The sequence below is a fragment of the Coffea eugenioides genome, chromosome 2 (genome assembly GCF_003713205.1).
Source record: "Coffea eugenioides isolate CCC68of chromosome 2, Ceug_1.0, whole genome shotgun sequence".
Lineage (NCBI taxonomy): Eukaryota > Viridiplantae > Streptophyta > Magnoliopsida > Gentianales > Rubiaceae > Coffea > Coffea eugenioides.
This window is the reverse complement of record NC_040036.1, coordinates 58,606,035-58,624,704: the sequence shown is the minus strand read 5'-3', so window position 1 is coordinate 58,624,704 and position 18,670 is coordinate 58,606,035. Positions and strand designations below refer to the sequence as shown.

Genomic DNA, 18,670 nt, shown 5'->3' with positions numbered 1-18,670 from the left:
CCACTTAACTGTGGAACTTGTTGCGTATAAAGCTGAAAATTTCTTAGGATATCTTTTCCTTGTCCTAGCCCCACTGGAATAAAAAGACAACATAATTTTCTTGCATTCAGATTGACTAAAGAGTTGGAAGAAGTTCCTTCATTCAATGTAGAGTTCTTTGAATCTTCGAAGCATTTAACCCCTCCTAGCTGCTGTTTAACATCTATTTGTTTGGCTAAGAAGCGGATAACTCGGATACTTCATGGAAATTTAACCTCATTTTCCTTTCATTGGTCTACGTTTTTTTCTTCCTTTTAAAGAAAAATGCAAATTTTATTAAGAGATTTATCGAAAGTCGTCCGGTGTCAGTTGTTTGACAAACTCAGGAGGTGAGTTTCGTAGGATTTTAACTGAATTGCAAGACGTGGCATAAGATGATAAAACATAAGCAACTTTGTTCCTAGCAAAAGAGATTTCATTTTCTTTGGTCTACATTAGTCAATGGGCATTGGCAAGTTTGCCCCCCTACCTGCCCTTATCTTTATCCTAACAAATTAAGAGGTTGGATATGTTTTCTTCATAAGTTTGAACGAAAATACAAAGAAAATTCCTAGCAAAGCAGAGAAGATACACTTGAATTGACAAAGAAATTCAAAAGACTTAAAATCAAGAGGCCCTTGGGTTGCCAAAGTAGCATCCACCGCGTAATTTCGTTTTCTTATCTGAAGAAGAGACAAGCAATACGGATAGTAGAGTCATGTGGTGCAAACTGTGACAATATACTTGGTAAGTTAGAAATAGACAAATGGGGAGTAGTAAAGGTGCAGTTTTAGTTTGTATAGTTGTGTGTGGTTATGGTAGCCGTGCCTTTTTTTTTTTTTTTTTTGGGTAAAATACACATTCCATCTGTGTGGTTTAGCAATTTTTTACATAATTCTCGTATAGTTTGCATTCTTGGAGTCACATGTCCCATCTACCTGGTCCAACCACCACTGGTGTTTGTCGTGTATATTTATTGCTTATCTTAAATAATTTGATATATACATTTCTATTACTTAATTGTGCATATGAATTTTATTTATTTACATTAAATCTTGTAAAAATACAGCTTTTTATGTATGTATACCCCAAATCTTGATGAAGTACAACAAACAGGCATAGTTGCAATACATAACTGATTACTTTTATGTTCAAATCACATGTAAAAAACATGGTGTTTGGATTGCAAAATTATCCCAAATAATATTTCGCTTGCATCATAAACACATTTTTTAATCCACCTTTTTATATTTCCATCTACTTTTTATCTCACATACATCACATCACAAAAAGTGTTACAGTAATTATTCCAAATAATATTTCAAATAATGCTCTATCCAATTACAACGTGCACGTTAGCTAATAATTTGCTGACCTTAGATGTAGGTTAAGTCAGCTTTATGATTTATAATTTTTTATTTAGTGAAACAAAAAATTTGTCTTCTAGAATAGCCAATGGCAGACAATGAATACTCGATTATGTGGACTCCATTTTTTCAGTGACATTCGGTAACAATTAGTATAAGAAAAAAGGTGTCTTTGTCTGATCTCCGAACAGCATTTACATATTCTAATTATTCATTTTCTTAGGGCTTCGTTGACAAGGAATATTTTTCAAGAGCTGATAGAAATATATTTTGTAGTACATTTTGAGACAAACATACATATGAGATTAAGAAGAAGAAGAAGAAGAAGAAGTGGTTGAAGAAAGTGTTTGAGAGTTTTCTAGAAGCAATTTTCTGAAAAACATGTGCTTTTGGTATTTGAAAAGTGACATTAGAAACAATTTTACAGTTACAATATTGTAGGATAAATTAATTTATGAGACAGCAAAAAAGTTTCTTGAACAAGTGCTCTGGCCCACGAATTAAAAGTAATTAGTTCAAGTCTCACTAAATCTAAATTTATTCTAATTGAATTTAGTATTCATCCCTATTGAAGGGTAACTAGTTGTAATGTGAGTTGAGTTGTAATTAATGTGTATACATTATTCATTGTTCATATGTATGTTATGCATTATTCATTGTCTATCAACTTTAAAATCACGACGGAATTTCCTTGTTTTTTGTATTAACTTGTTCATAGATTTTCAAGAAGAATTCACTTATAGTATGTATAAACGATGAACATAAATATGGGATTCCTTAAAAATCATAAAGTGAGCTATTTTTTTTAGTATTTATCTGTCATTTTCTCCCCTAGAAATATATCACAACCTCGACGCTAAAACACGAAAAAAGGAACGCGGTTTCCACAACTAAGAGACCCTACCACTTGAGGGCTAAGCATTTAAGTGCTGGGAGACAGAAACTAGCTAGCGTGCCATAAAATCTCTAGTTTCATATGAATAACTAAAAGCAAAGTAGATGGCGTTGCCTCGTCCAAGAATCCAGCTCTCTTTCCTTTCATTTTTCTCTTTAATCTTTATCGCACAATCCAAATTAGAGCTTTATCCTCAAGGCCACGAAGTTGTATTGGCTATCCTGGAGGGGATGAGCTCCAAGGGTCAAGATTATGCTTTCGTCCAAAGCCCATGCAACTTTGTTGGGATCTTAACAGCTTCCTTGAAATGCTTCCCTAACTCCCCAAAGTTCTCTTGCGCTAATTACTATTTCAGTGGAAAACTCATTTGCAGTCAGTTTTTAAACATTATTTGGCACAGACATCTCAGAACTCCAATGCCAGAATCTACCATAAAGAACTCCAAACGTTACATCTTCATTGAGAATCAGATGAGGAGGTATCAACACCCTACAAGATTTATTGCTCAACCTCCCTTGCAGCTGAATGCATTAGCACAACCTCTCAAACATCACCACAAAAGAATGAAGATAGATGGCTGGATTTTTTGGGTTGGGATTTTAGTAGGAGGCCTAGCAGGGCTGTCATTTTCAATATTCTTGAGCTCAATCATGCTCAGGTGCATTAAAGAACCTAAAGTTGTTGTGGAGAGAAAAGGCGTGACTACTTTTACAAGACTGATTCATCCACCAGAATTGGCTTTCCTGAAGAAAGAAGATAACTTGGCCTCACTTGGACATTTCATTGGCAAAGGTGGATGCGGTGAAGTCTTCCGGGTCAAATTACCAGAAAGAGGGATTGCCATAAAGAGAATTGCTGAGCCCCATAAGACTACTAGGGAGCTAACTGAAGAAGACAGCAAACTTTTGGATAAGAAAATGCGTCAAATTAAACAAGAAATCAAGACAGTTGGCCTAATAAGACATCGTAATCTGCTTCCTCTATTAGCCCATGTGCCGCAAGCTAAGTGCCATTATTTAGTCTACGAGTACATGAGGAACGGTAGCCTTGAAGATCTAATCTATCGAGTTTCAAAAGGGCACGAAAAACTATGTTGGTTGTCGAGGCATCGAATTGCATTGGGAATAGCTGAAGGGCTGAAATATATGCATACGGATATTACTCCGCGCATCATTCACAGAGATTTAAAGCCAGCAAATATCCTTCTTGATGACGATATGGAGGCCAAAATTACAGATTTTGGGCTTTCAAAAGCATTTCCAGAAATTAACACACATCTAATGAGTAATGTGGCAGGAACAGTAGGATACATGGCGCCAGAGTATCATGAGACGCTAATGTTTTCAGAGAAGAGTGATATTTACAGCTTTGGAGTAGTCTTGGCAGCTCTAGTAATGGGAAAGCTTCCAAAAGATGACTTCTTCCAGCACACAGAAGAGATGAACATGGTGAAATGGATGAGAAATGTCGCGGCTTCTAGTGATCCATGGCGAGCAATTGATCCTAATCTTATGGGAAATGGTCATGAAAATGTGTTGTTTTTAGCCCTCAAACTTGCCTGTACTTGTTCTTCGGACGAACCAAATGAAAGGCCAAGTAGCACTGATGTTAGAACCATGCTGGCTTCGCATTTTCCCCATTCAGGCAGGAGATGAGGGAGAGAGAGATAGAGTGAAAGACTGAAAGGAGTAAGAAAATTATCACTTTGATCCACTTTCAATCACATAAGGTATGCTATGTAACCTCAAATTATTCACGTGGAGGAATAAAGAACAAGATTTTATTCTTTTATTGTTAATTTTTTTTATGAGAAATGACAAATTCTACCCCTCACCTACTTGCAATGTGCTAGTGTTTATTATCTCAAACAATCGAATGGTTTAATTTTTTTTTTGTTTCAATGGTAACTATCTAACTTATTCTTATTCTATTGGGGGGAAGGCGAGCCTAAACAAAACTATATGGGAGTTGGAGGTGAACCATGAGACCAAATAAATGCATTATTGCATTATCTTAATTTTTTAAAAATAAGAAGCACTATACTTCTTGTTTGATACACTAGACAGGATTTGAATTCTCAATCTAATGCATATAAGAGTTTTAAAGGGACTCTTCTTGACACGGGGAGTGCATGGTGATTAGCTGACTTAATTGATTGAACCGCAAACTAGCCATGGTGATGGTCTAATTGTATAGCAAAATGAAAAAAGATAAAAAGCCAGATAAACTCGGTAAAAACTAGTTAAACCAATCAAGTTAGTTTTCAATTTTATCTTGGGGCTATTGGTCTAATCAAGCTTTTGGGCAGTTGAAATTGTTTTTTTTTTTTTTTTTTTTGAGCTACCAAAGCCCAAACATCCCACTGAACAATTCTGTTAGTAAAATACGAAAACAACCACTTATATTTTATCGGACATACACTTTTACCTCCAAATAATTCATAAACTTACACTTTAATCCCTTATAATTTTGAATAAAATGAAACTGTCAGTTTTTCATTTAGATTTAATAGTCAAATGAGAAATTTCGAAGTTTTTAAATGAAACAATGTTAAAATTATCAATTTGCCCTTTAGAATGAGGTAAAATGAAACCATAAACAAAATTTAGGCCATACTATAGATTTAGGAAGATTTTAGGGTAAAAATAAATTTTCAGAAAAAAGGTTGATTTTCTCTACTAAATTCTGGCCAAGGAAACAACCATACACTATTACTGTTGCCATCGCCCGCTACCGTTATGCAGCAGTGAATTGTTATGAAACTCCTCTCAAAATTTTTATGAAATTACACCCTAATTCATTTTCATGCGAATCGTAATTATATATATTTAAAAAATTACATGAGGCTAGCCAAATGGGCCAAAAGGTGCCACGATTCTCCCTCCTTTTTTTAAACTGAAATTAATCATCATCAAATCTTATACAAATTTACAGAAAGTGATGCCAATAGTTAAAAAACATGAATAGACTGAAATTTCATTGAGAAAAACATAAGGAACACAAGATGATCACAGCGCATAGCTACGAAAACGACAACGTTGTTGTAGCATATGGCTCAGGCTTTTCTTTTTCGGCATCATTGCAAATTACTTGATCATGGTTTTGTCATTGTTTTAACTTTCTGGGCTTCAATGTTGGAATTTATTGAAGGTGTACCCTGGGATAAGAGAGCAAACGCCGAGGCATGTTGATGGAGTAAAGAAAAGAGAGAGAGAGAGAAAAAAAAAGGGAATGAGAAAGAAAAGATAACTGAAAACAAAAAGAACATTTTTTTTTATCAAAAATTGAAATTACTTTATACCCTGTTAAAAAAAAGAAAAAAGGGGAAATTGGAATATGAGTTACCATTAAATGATTAAAAAAGATAACAAATTTATTTGTAAATGATAAAATTATCCTCATAACGACGTGAACTTTGTTAAATTGTAACATGTACTTTAATGAATAAAAATACGTACATTAGTGGATACTTATTTACATTTGAATGTGTATGTTTAAATCGAGATATGTAATGTATATATTTAAATTGAGATATGTGCATATATATATATATATATATATATATATAGTCTCTTGTATTAAGAGACGTGGTACCAAGAATAATTTCATAATTTTACTTTTCAAAAATAATTAATCTTTTTTCTATTTATGGTTATAAACAGTAACATATACTCCAAAACTAAATTACGTAAAAGTTGAACCCTCTTTATAAAAATCTATTTTTTCTGATTTTCTAGTCTTGTTTAGATTGTCATTTTTTCTTAAAAGTTTTTTAAATTTTATATGAACATATTTTTCATTCACATCTTTATTTCATATGTATCAAATTATTATCGTTATATTATATTTTTCTATAAAAATTTCAAAAAATAGTATTAACTATTTTAAATTTTTTTTCTAAAAATTTGATTTACCACAAGACAATTTGATTTCTCTTCAACTGGGTTTGTTTGGATTGATCTTTATTTCCCCAAGTATATTTGCTTACATCATCATTACAATTTCAAATACACCTTTTACTTTCTCAATTATTTTTTCATCTCACATACATCACATCACAAAAAGTGCTACAGTAAAAATATCTCAAATAACTTACAATCCAAACAAACCCCTTATTTATAAGGGTTTAAAGTGCAAATTAGGTTAACCATACTGATAGGACATTTTTTGTAATTTATTTATTCAATAAAACGGTTGTCGTTACAAATTTTAGAAGTCGATTACCGCACGACAATGGCCGCCGGAAACTACCTACCGACGGCGGAATTAACGGCAAGTGGCCGGCCAGTTCTCTACCCGGGCGAAATTGAAAGCAGTCTGCTCTCTTCCGTCGACCTTTTATCAGAAGAAAACCCTAATTTTCCCCACCTTAAATCCGGTCTCCTCATTCTCACCAATCACCGCCTCCTATGGCTTCCCAACTCCACCCCAGTTTCATCTCCCACCCCTGTACATATCCCGCTTTCCGCCGTCTCCCACATTTTTTCACTAAAAAAGTCGATTAAATCTGTATTTTCAACCCCTAGGATAAGATTCCAGGTCTCAGTGACTTCCGAGGGGAGAGTAGACGAAAAGGGCTTAAGATCGATCGTAATTGCTTTGGTCTTGAGAGGAAAATCGGACCCAGAGGCGTTTCTTGGGAAGTTCTGGGAGGCATTGAAGGTGAGGGCTTGGGAGGAGATTAAGGTTGGTGCAAGTGGAGCTGAGGCGGGGTCAAGTTCGGGGTCCCGGAGTGGAGAGGGGAGCTTGGCGCTGAGGATGCCGGTGGTTGGAGTTGCAGGGATTTTGAGGAAGGAGCAAGAAATGTGGGAAAGTACTGATAAAAGTTTGCAGGATGCATTTCAAGACCTGAATGCTCTCATGGTATGTAAGTATCACACAAACCCGCTGTATGCATGCGGAATAGTATTCCCTTTGCTCCAAATTGGATATATTTTTGCTAGTTTGAGAAAGAACATTATGGATGGGAAATGTAGGATTAGAAAAGTGACTGGCCTTTCCATGCCAAATTGGTAGAATAAAAGGGGTAAAATTGCCAATGTGTTAATGAGGTTCTATGAAAAAAGATTATGGAGATGAATTGTAGTTTTGGAAAGGCATGATTGCCATTTACATGTTAAATGTGGTGCAAGTAGGGGAGTAAGGTTACCCTTTACATACCAATCTTAGCATTAGTCAAGCATGATAGTCTTTGTACATGAAAAAAGGAGTGGTTTTCAGAAGGAAATGATTGCCCTTTATATGTGTGATTTAGTAGCATTAAGAACTATGATTGCCAGTCTATAGACAAATTTTAGTATTAGAAAACCATGCTTACTCTTACTGCAAATGCTAGTGTATGAGATTGTATTATCACTTCAATCTAATTTTAACTTGTCGTCTTTTGTATATTTGCATTTAGGTGCCATTGGGGAGTTTTTAGTACTTAATTGCTGACTAATTGGACTTACTGAAGAGAAGCTGTCTTAATTTGCATTTTGCTGTATCAAATTAATGTAAGCAAAAAAGTGCAAGAAAATGTGGAGGAAACATAGAAATTACATCGTTGAAGTGAATAAAAAAGATAAGAGTGAAGGGCGCTAATTGTTTGATTCTAATTTTCACCTTGGGTTTTTTTTTTGGTGTTTTTTCTTTGTCTTCAAATTTAAAAGTTATGTTGAAAAGATGAAGAAAATTTGGAATGAGCTAAGGGCAAGGAGCTTTTCTTCCATTTTCCATTTTGTTGAGGGCAGGCTTGAGACTGAAGAAGTTCAGCCGTAGAGAAGCAGCCCTGGAAAATTGGGGAAGTAGAGAGAAGAGGTGTTCTTACTAAATTATTTGCACATGTGCTTTGCTTCATTTGCCTAAATTGTCTTGGTTTTCAAGGAGTGCCTACGAAATTGCAAAAGACTATGTTTGGTAAAGCTTTTATAGTAGACCATTGGAGAAATTGATTCCAGAAACAGTTTTTGCTTTTCCCAGAACCTTAATTATCAGTATACATTTTGACATCTATGCTAACATTATCAATATGAAGACTAATGAATTTCTGCAGGGTTTCACTATTTTACAAGATCATCTAATCAGTTTATGAGTGGATCCATCACTCTATATTGATTTCAAGACTACTGGCTTCTTCTTAATTATGGGCCTCTTGGTTGTATCCTGGTATCTGCCAACCTATAATGACAGGGAAAAGGATGGGGAGACGAGATTTTCATTCCTTGGCCTGAGAGGGATTAAATAACAATTAGATTACCAGTAGTTATACATCCAAATTTTAGCACCATAATACTTCATATGAGCTGCAGCTGGCAATGTAGATAGGCCCTGGAGGAGAATTCGCATATTTAGACACTTGAACAAAATTGTGACACAATGAACAGAAATTACGTTATCTGCTCATGAGTTCTAATTCTAAGTTCTGTTTGTTCACAAAGTTGGATGGAGTACAAATTTGATCCCTGAAAATGTATGTTGTGTTGCTATGATATAACAGAATTCCATTACCTCTTTGTACATGCCGTTTACATAGTTTACTAGTTGACATTTTTTTGTTTTTGTATACATTATGGTAGATCTCCAATTCAGCTGGAAGTGCATATCAACCTGTTTGGTTTCATATTAGTAACATAACTTTTAGCTGACGAGAATGATATGCATTGGTTAAAATTTGGTGGTAAAAGATCAATTTGCTTGCAGAGCAAGGCTAAGGAGATGGTTATGCTAGCTGAGAAAATGAGGTTAAAGCTTCTCGCTGGTTCAAATAATCAAGCAACTGGGGCAGCCGAAGATGAACTGGGTACCAAAGAAGAGATGCAAGATTGGTTATTAAGTGTAGGTATTGCATCTCCAGTTACAAAAGAGTCTGCTGGTGCTTTGTACCATCAACAGTTATCACGCCAGGTTTACCCTTTGTTGCCCTTCTTTATTTATCAAGACCTTAGTAATTTGAATTGATGCAAACTAAATACTGGAAATGCTCTTGAACTTCCAGGAGCTGAAGTGATACAGCATGTATCATTCTTGACATCCTTCAATATTGATCTTTGCATCCTGACTTGTGCAGCTTTTTATTTTTTGAAATGTGTAATATATGTTCCATGTTGGTGATTGGTTGCTAATGCAACTGAATGGGTTTGGTGGTTTTCTTGTGTCTGCCAGTGAGCTTTCTAAGGTTGTACAAGTTATTACTGAACACTCAATGTTAAATAAAAAGGAGAAAGAAAGTTCATTTTGTTTAGTCTTGTGACATCTTTGCCGACATTACAGGCTTTAGTGTAAAGGCTTCTATGTGATACATGTGATATTAGAAGGATGACGTTGTGGTAACAAAATCTGAACCAAAGCTGCATAATTTGCAGGCTTTAAATACCTTGAGATTTGAACAATAGAAGCTTGTCATAATTTCTTCACAAAAAGGAAATATGGATCCAATCTTCCTGCAGTATCTTATGACTAACTTCTATCTTCTTCTTGTCCCTAGATAGCAATCATTTGACTATTGATCCTTAACACTAGTTTATATTGCTGTTGTTACTTAATGCAGTTTTCCTTGTTAGCATCAAATCTATTATTTGACAAGCTATTGAGGAATTAACTGATCAACATAGTTTTCAGAAGGTTGTGAAGTCGGAAACTGCTTCCCTACTTTTGGTTGAGAATTGCGGTTTGAATTGTCAAAAATTTCCTAAAGGTAGAAGCTTTTGTAACTTTTAGCTATCTAAGTTGCACCAGTGACACATGACTCGTATGCACAGATGCTTTAAACTTTTAACAAAAAAATTTATGGCATGAAGGTGACTTTGGGATAAAATATGCTTTTAAATTTTTTTCACTGTAATTGTTGGTATTGGTGTGTTCAAGCCAAAATCACTTTCTTGCGGAACTGGTGTTGGAATTATGCATGCTCATGCTGTTATAAGTCCATACTTCTCCTCAGGAAGCACTCTGATATCTTTTTCTGTTACCATCTCATGGGCCTCTGAGTATCAAATAAATAAATTTCTTGAAATTTAAGTGCAGAGCTTGAATAATCTTCCATAATCTCCATCTTCTCTACTATCCTTGTCTGCTTTAGCTCCACGTTGTCTAAGGTATAGGCTTTCTCATCTATGGTGTTCATGTACCTGGTATTAATATTCTTTTGAGACCTCTTATGTGGATCTCGCTTATCTTCTTGTTTGAGCAATCTTGTGTATTTCCACCTAATTTGCTGGGCAAAATTGATATGGTGAATTTTCTCAGTGAACGTCTGGATCACGATTCGTTAAATGCTTGCGTCATACAGTAACCCCCCCTCCCGTGGAAGTATACGTTGCTATCACATTGCTAACCTTGAAATACTAATTGGTTATATTTACCCGTTGAAGTACAACTAGTTTCAAACTTTTTTTGCTACCCTTCAATCTTTAATGGAAGCTGGAAAGCTAATTTTTTAGAGCCATCATCTTTGTCACCAATTTGTTCGAGAAAAACAAGAAAGACAGAGGAAGTGAGAGATCGTTGTTGTTTCTGTATGAATGGGGGAGATGACTTGTGTGTATGTGTTTTTAATTTTATTATTTACATGTTGAGTGCTATTTGGTTTCGAGAAAAAAAATGCACGAGTAAATGTCCCCAAAAATATGTGCTGAAAACTCATAAGAATAATAAGGGTGAGTTAGTCTTTTTGGCTTGCAATTTTGACAGGGTTAGGTGTTGTCTACTAAGTTGGACTAATTTGGTAAAACTGAAAACTATAGTGCAAGCTAGCAATCTGGTACCCAACTATAGTTCAAGTGGGGGCATATTATATGTGATCCTTTTCTTAACCTTCATTTTACCTGGAGACTTGACATACCTTGTTAATCCCATGCAGAAGAAAAATTCAGGTAGTATGTGTGACAAAATCCTCGAACATTTGCCCATAATGTATCACTTTTGGTGTACTTTGTAGTTTCTAAAGATTTGTATGAACAGTATTGTATTCGAGAGTAACAACTTGGACCTCTTAATATTATTTCTTGAAAGCATCTTGGATGATGACTTATCCATGTTGCATGTTTAGGAAATTCTGTTCATCACATCTTGCTAAGGGAGGGGGAAAAAAAAAATTTATTGACATTCTTTTGTTAGTTGAGCTGTTAGTTTACCCTATAATAGTGTATGCTATTTATGAGTCAATGCATTGATTTATCCTATTCATGCGGTGATAGGTGGCTCGCTACCTTTTTCTTGGGGGGTGTATCTAAACTTGCATGTCAATCACTCTTGATGCTATTTTTCTTCGTACTGATTTTGTTTTAATGTGCCCCAAGTCACTCCTGTTGGTTCTTAGTTGGCAGATTTTGTTAGGATTCCCTTAGAGAGAGCTGGAGGAACAATTAATCTCATAGATGTCTATTGCCTTTTCAACCGGGCTCGTGGCACAGGTTCTATTTTGTAATACATCCATGCTCATCGTCTCATGTTCTTATTGTTCTTTCTTCTATGTACATGTATATCCTTCACCTTCAGTGCTTTTGGTTTCCTATGTGACAATGCTTCTTATTTGGTGCAGAATTAATATCACCTGATGATTTGCTTCAAGCATGTTCTCTGTGGGAGAAGTTTGATGTGTAAGTTCTGCACTATCTTGAACTAGAATAATTATATTAGCACTAAGCTTGTGCGTGCATGGGACCAGCTAAGCAGTTACTTTCAGCTTCACAGTATTTTATTGCCAAGAGTCTCGTCAAGATTATCCAGATTCAATTGAGAACTACAACCTCTAAATAAAAAATAAAGTGCTCAGTGCACCTGTACGTATGCAGACATATTTGAAATATCATTCTTGATGTAAAAAATATTTTTATTTCTAAAGTGTATTTAGGATGTGTAATATTTATTGATAAGGTACTAAACAGATTTGAAATATCTTCCATAAAATTTTTTGCAAGAGAATAGAGTGCAAACCATATCAAGACTAATAATTTCTTATTAACAAAAGAAATGGGTCCAACACGCTTCCATACCCTAAATCTGATTTTTGACCGACAAAACTCCGGCTACCTCCCGAGGACTTCTTTACTTGAGCGTTGCAGCCTCCAACAGCAAACAAAGAAAATAAAGCAAGTGTAAAAAGACTGCCACTAAAGCGTGATGATACCATGTGAATGATGAACTATATGTACAATCCACTTGGAAGTACTCACTTTAAAGTGAAGATTCATTAAAAAAAGTTGATAAAAATGTTTTTTGTCTTTCTTCTTCTGCTCTCCTTCTCCAGGCCGGTGATGCTTCGGAAATTTGATAGTGGTGTTATGGTCATCCAGAATAAGGCTCACAGTGATGATGAGGTAATTTCTTTACTCATATTGAGTTCAATTTTATCCACTGTATCTGTGTGTTTACATTTTCTGTGCCCTGCTTCTTGGTTTGAGGTGCTTGGTTAAATGATCTTAATCTGTTTATATTTTAAAACTTTATATGAAACGTTAGAGAATTGATGACAAAAACATGCTACTTTGTTTAAAAGTTATATTATGTCCTTATCTGATCACAAGAACTTTTATACAAAAGTTCTTTTGCCAAAGGTTCTGTTGACCCCCTGATGTTAATATCCCATGATGATTCTTTTAGTTTTGTTGTGGAACTTTGAGGTAGGAGAGTTTTCAATTATTCCAGTTCTTAAGTGGAAATATTGGAAAGCGTATGGTACTCTATATAATTGTGCTATGTAGCCGCTACATAAGGATCAGTTTATTTTTTATTTAGATCGCTCTGCATTTAGGTAAGCTTTTACTTTTGTATTTGCTTATGCATTTTATTTCAAAAGACTTAGTATGAAAAGCATGACCTATTATATACTCTATTATTAATAGAGTATTATTCTACTCCATTATTGGAGTAGAATAAAATACTGTTCACTGATGCCTTCATGTTGTTTCTTGGTGCACTTTGAGCCTGTGACCGAAATTACCTTTGATGTTGGTGGAAGTTGTATGGCTTGTTGGCAGATGCCTTGGATTGGCCTTTAGATTTTAATGTTACACTGAAGACAATTGGGTGTGTTTTGTACAGCTGAATTGTTCTTCGATAGAATGAGATGAGTTGCAGTTAATGACTCGGAGGGAGGAAAAAGAAAATGTGAATGAAATAAGAGGATCTATATTGTGCTGGTGCTGGTTAACTTTTTTCCTTGTACATTGGCATGAGAAATATTTGACTGGACTTAATTCAATTACCAAGAGAAAACTTGTGCTTGCTAGATTTAGATTTTTGTGGGAGAAGGTGGAGGAATCATTGCTGTTTGTGATATGAAGTATGTGAGTGAGTCAATTAACATTACAATGCAGTAAATATATTTTGCTACTGCTATATTTACAAAGCTTCTTTGATTTGGACAACATAGCCCACTTTTTTTATGTGCATTTCATCTCAAAATTATCTTCTTTAGCTTGTATATGCTTGCAGTTTGGCCCTTTTAAAGGATCACCCTTGCGATTTAAGAACCTTGGAATTATTATTAATCCTCCATTTCTTTTCGTTATTCTGTTCCTGTGATACAGTAGTTGAACTATTTTTCTTACATTAATATTACATTTCTTTTTGTTGTGCTATGCCTTTGATATACTTGGCACATTGTGGAGCTAAAATGGTTGGTAGGATTTCATGAATCGGGCAAATATTTCTCCCTTCCTTTTCCGATAAAAGGCCCTTGTCTATTATTGATTTTGCTACTTAAATTAGTGTTCCAAAGTTAGATTATGCAAATAAAAAGGAGAAAATGTTCTAGGTGAGTGAAGAGGCAGCAGCTATTTTTATAGAGATAACTAGATAATTTCCAGTGGAGGAGGATTGTTTGGGAGAATGATTAAGCTGAAAGTTGCTGCTGATACAGTCTAGTCTCTTATGACAATTTACTGTGAAATGGAGATGATGAGAGAAGCAGATATCTCTAGCATGATGTTAAAACCTCCATAAACAAATACTGAGCATTGTCCTCCTTTCTCAAAGATGAAAAGTGTTCTACAAAGATTAAGCTATCAATATACCAAAAGAGAATCAATATAACCTACAGAATCACATATCACCTTTTGCCAAAAATGAGAGCAATGATTTATGTCCGTAATTGCTTAGGACCAATATATGGAACTTGCAAAATTGTTATCAACCTTTGTACTGGAACAGAAGTACCTTTGGTCAAGAATATGTAGCTACAGTTTCAAATCTTTTGATTTATCATGAGACTTGTTTTTCATTTATCTCAAATTCTAAAGTTTGAGAGGATACCAGAATTTTTATTTCATTGGGAATTGGTGAAGAGCATTCCCATGTTGAAATATCTAGTTTTTGCTGTCTGTCTGCAGATTATGCTAGATGGAGGTCGTTTGATACTGTAACGGGACCTTTTGAAATGTCAACTAATGTTTTCTTGTGGTCATGAAACTTCAATTTGGTTGACATTTCACATAGTTATAGGACAAAACTGTTTTTTCTTGGTCATGGTAATGTAGATCTACAGATTGGGATATTTCTTGTTTGGTGTAAAGGAAAAAACCACCTTGGACCCTTATACATTTGTTAATAATACATATGGTATTATGTCTGCTTGTTTTCTCAGTCTTCCTCTTGATTGTAGGTATTTGCTAGAATTAGATCCTTGGTGACAAAGCCTGATGCTTTACAGAGTGGGGTCAGTGCTAGTGATGCTGCAATGACTTTGGGGGTTGCCCCGGCAATGGCAAAGGAATATCTGCTTACTGCTGAGGGCAAAGGTAAGCTTTCTTTCATTTCTCTCCAATAGCATGTCATGGCAATATAATTAGCATAATATGCTATTGAATGCTTCCTACAGGATTGTTGTGCAGAGACATAAGCCCAGATGGATTTCGGTTTTATATTAATCTGTTTCAGGATATCAATTCAGATGACGTATACTTGTAAGTGAGACTAGCTTCATCTACTTGATATCGATAAAACTTCTTCATTACCTCTATGTGTTGATTTAATTGATTTTCTTTTCTTTTCTTTTCCTTTGCAAAGTGTGAGTGTTGTGTTGCCTCTTTAGACGAGGTGTCTGTCTTGATGTCTCTTTGTATCCTTTTTGGATGAGCGGTTTTCTATTCTTGGTGTGTTTCTTCTTTTCTCCTTAGATCCTGTGTCGTATGCTTGGTTCTTAGCTGTATCTGAATTGTGCTCTTTACTTCATGCACTGGTCAGGGACTTAGGTTGATTAAATTGATGACAAGTTCACATCAGCAAAGAAAGACGTTAGGCATGTTGTTGCAAGGATAGATTACAAATTGGTTGAGATGGGTAAATAGAGTTGCCTTAACTTAAACAGCTATTGGACAGCAAGATAAATATTTCTGTGCAATTACTCTGGTATAGAATATTGGAGAAAGATATTAGAGCTACGTTGAGAAATTTCTAGACAGAAAAGTTTTTATTTTGATTAGAAGATGATGATCATTTTGAAGCAACAGTATTGATGTAATAGAGAGAGTCAAAAGTATTCGAGTCCGTAAGGAAATTGGAAGTTGAAAGGCTCCAGGATTGAGTCTGTTCTGAATGGTTTCTGTATGTCCTCTGGAAAAGTCAAATTTTGATGGTAAGTTTGTTTAATGTGATTGCGATTAAGATATTCGATAGATGTTCCTGACATGTAGTAGCTTACTGCAGGATGTTTCAACTGGAATCAAGAACATGTTAAGATATTTGTAGTAAGAATCAAGAACATGTTAATTAAGATGCCCCTTATTCTCCATTTGCATCAGAGCAACAAAGTTTCAACTGGAGTGGCTTCTTGTCTAACTTTTTCTTGAAAAATCCACAGTAATCAGGACATGACATCAATGGTCATTGGAAATTTATTATTCGTGACAGATATAGGTGACCTGAACTAAAGTGGGCTGTTAGTTTGAAAAAGATATCTATCTCTATTGTGAACTATTTTCTTTTTCCTTTTATTATAATTTTTGCATCAATGTTGTCATATTACTGGAGAGTAAAAGGTGGCTAGTGGTGCTTCTATAGCTCGGTGCATATAGGGGTAACTTGAAAATTGTGGTTGTTTTCTGTTGCTTTTAAGATTTTTCATGCTGGAGAGGCTTCCTTTTGTTGTCTTATTAGGTTGCTATAAGCCTATAGCTGATATTGCATTTTCTTATAATCTTTCTCAAGTCTTATTTTGCTGTACTTGTTATTGTCAGTACCCTACTTTTGTTAATCATTTAATATTTACTTTGAACAGAGTGAGAGACTATAGTATTTATGCGGCATGGATTAGCACTAACTCTATTTCCAGGTAAAATTAACTGTTTAATTTTTGTGCAGTTTTTTCTCAACCTTTATTTTAGCGAAGCGGGAATCTATTTGGTAGCGTTCGTCAGAATGTTGACTTGTAATTCAGTGTATGTTTGTCTGGAACTTTCAGGTGATGCAGGATAACCTAGGTTTCCTTGGAAAGATTCCAAAAGGCATACGGAAGCTGCTTCTATTTGGGATTTTATTAAATTAAGTAGCCCATTATGAGCGATCATGAGCTTCATTGGGCAGAGTTGCTTCTACAGAGGTCAAGTACGCTCCATTCATCTTCTTCCTGATGAAAATTGGAAAACTAAAAGACGTGAAATTGGTACAGCCTACTATTTTCTTGCTTATTGGAAAAGTGAAAGGTGTTATCAACTTCCAGTGAGTGTCTTTTGCATAACTACATCTTTCACGCTGAGGAAGACTTGCCTCGTGAAGTGACATAAATGTTGTACCCTAGTGTGTGAAGTTCTCATATGGTTTTGCAGTTGAAAATCACTTGAATAATTTCTGAATTGAGTTGTGAAATGTTCCTTGTCTTATTGATGCCAGCTTCACCATAGTTTTAAGTTATATGACCTTTCACTCAAGAAAGGAGTTTGCAACAGAAATCTTTCTGGTTCTCGATGATTTCAGTGGGCATTTAAATGTTCTCCAATCACAGGAGTTTGATTTTCACAGTCCTGTTTCATAGATGCTTGTGTACACACACACACACACACACACTAGACAACTGGTTTCAGAAGTAGCTATTGCCTATTGAACCTAAATTTGTCGCTCAAATCTCACCTCTTGTAGAATGCATGTTGTACATCAGAAGAGACTTCTCTCAAGAATAATGTTTCTGAGTAGCATCAGTCTTCCTTAAGGTTTATAACCATTGACATAACTTGCGGAGATTTTTTGCTACAAAATTACATTCCAAATATAATTTGCAAATAATATGCAAGGGATCAGCCTGAAGTTTTCAGGTTATCACACTTGCCAAGGATCACGTTCTGCATGAACTTTCAGCACCCCATTGAGGGTCATTTCATTAAGGGTATGGGTACAAGGCTTTCGCATGTTTGGGTGGCAAATGAAGAGTAATCCAATGACTAGGGTAATGGAATGCTCTCTAATAGAGGTAATCTTGATACCACTACCTGGATTGTGTTCTCAGGTTCCCACTTAAAAAATTAAGTCTAAGAAACATTGTTCAAGATTATCTGATGCTCTTGCTGAATATTGCAACCCAAAAGCTTCCTGTTTCCAAGCTTTGCCATCGAATTCAGCTGTTTCTTTTTCAAGACTCTCCTCTGTCACTGAGGAGATGACCGTGGACATGCCTAATACTCTTCATCCATCATGGACTGGTTGATTTTCTTAGATGTTTGTTTTGGTCAGTAGTTTCTTTGATAAACATCTCAGATGTCAGCTTTGGCGTATTGTTGGTTGAGGCCCCTTTATTTTTTCGATGTTCTGCCAATTTAAAAGCCAAGACAATGGTCTGACAGGATTTGTTTGTTTTGAACTTTTATTCAGTTTCAGTTTGTCATTTATATAGTTCGTGAATTGGATGAAGCAAGTCTAATTTTGATAAGGTTTAAGTCAAAAAGCATGTTAAAGGAAGTAGTTTAAAAAGGGCCATGGTGTCTGGGAAGGAAAAGAATTACAACGGTAAGCTAATGGTGTGATGAACCAAGTTTAGGCATCAATATTGTTGGATGAATCTAAACCAAGGTACGCTAATTTTGAATTCAATTTATTTTTCGGCATCTTATGCCCAGACATTGAATGCCTATTCTTCGCTAGCTTTCCTGACAATCGACTGATCAAGCAATACCTCAGTTGGGGTCAAGTCTTAGAGCTGATAGTCTACTGCCACGGTCGGCAATCCTTTCAAGCAAGTGTCACAGGTGATTTCGGATTGGGGATCAAAGGCCGGTGTTGCAACTGAAGCCGCATCATGCAATTGACGGATTGGATCATCGGAGCTCAACTTGATTTGATCTAAGTCGTGAATTTGAAATTCATAGTTGAAATGTAAAATAAATATAAATGAATTTCAGATCAACAGCTTAGATCAGGTTTAGTTGAACTTGGCTGATTCGCAACTTCTTTTTTTTTTTTTTTTTTTTTTCCTGAAGCCACA

At 35.3% G+C, this 18,670-nt stretch overlaps 2 protein-coding genes across 2 annotated transcripts; both read left to right on the top strand.

Moving 5' to 3' along the window:
- The first annotated feature begins 2,384 nt into the window (after positions 1 to 2,384).
- On the top strand, positions 2,385 to 3,935 carry LOC113759965 (leucine-rich repeat receptor-like serine/threonine/tyrosine-protein kinase SOBIR1). Its single transcript, XM_027302546.1, has one exon. The coding sequence runs from the start codon at positions 2,385 to 2,387 to the stop codon at positions 3,933 to 3,935; it is 1,551 nt and encodes a 516-aa protein (XP_027158347.1).
- A 2,547-nt stretch (positions 3,936 to 6,482) lies between these two features.
- Positions 6,483 to 17,214, top strand: LOC113763613 (vacuolar protein sorting-associated protein 36). Its single transcript, XM_027307485.1, has 9 exons — positions 6,483 to 7,143; positions 8,962 to 9,165; positions 11,579 to 11,672; positions 11,801 to 11,858; positions 12,509 to 12,578; positions 14,864 to 14,999; positions 15,080 to 15,164; positions 16,478 to 16,531; positions 16,661 to 17,214. Exons 1-9 carry the CDS (start codon positions 6,514 to 6,516, stop codon positions 16,662 to 16,664), a joined length of 1,335 nt encoding a protein of 444 aa, XP_027163286.1. The 5' UTR covers positions 6,483 to 6,513; the 3' UTR covers positions 16,665 to 17,214.
- The last annotated feature ends 1,456 nt before the right edge of the window (positions 17,215 to 18,670 follow it).

Coding starts and splice junctions, on each gene's coding strand:
- LOC113759965 (XM_027302546.1), top strand. CDS start 2,385: ATGGCGTTGCCTCGTCCAAGAATCCAGCTCTCTTTCCTTTCATTTTTC.
- LOC113763613 (XM_027307485.1), top strand. CDS start 6,514: ATGGCCGCCGGAAACTACCTACCGACGGCGGAATTAACGGCAAGTGGC. Junction 9,166..11,578: donor ATCAACAGTTATCACGCCAG/GTTTACCCTTTG, acceptor GTTGGTTCTTAG/TTGGCAGATTTTGTTAGGAT. Junction 15,000..15,079: donor GCTTACTGCTGAGGGCAAAG/GTAAGCTTTCTT, acceptor TGCTTCCTACAG/GATTGTTGTGCAGAGACATA.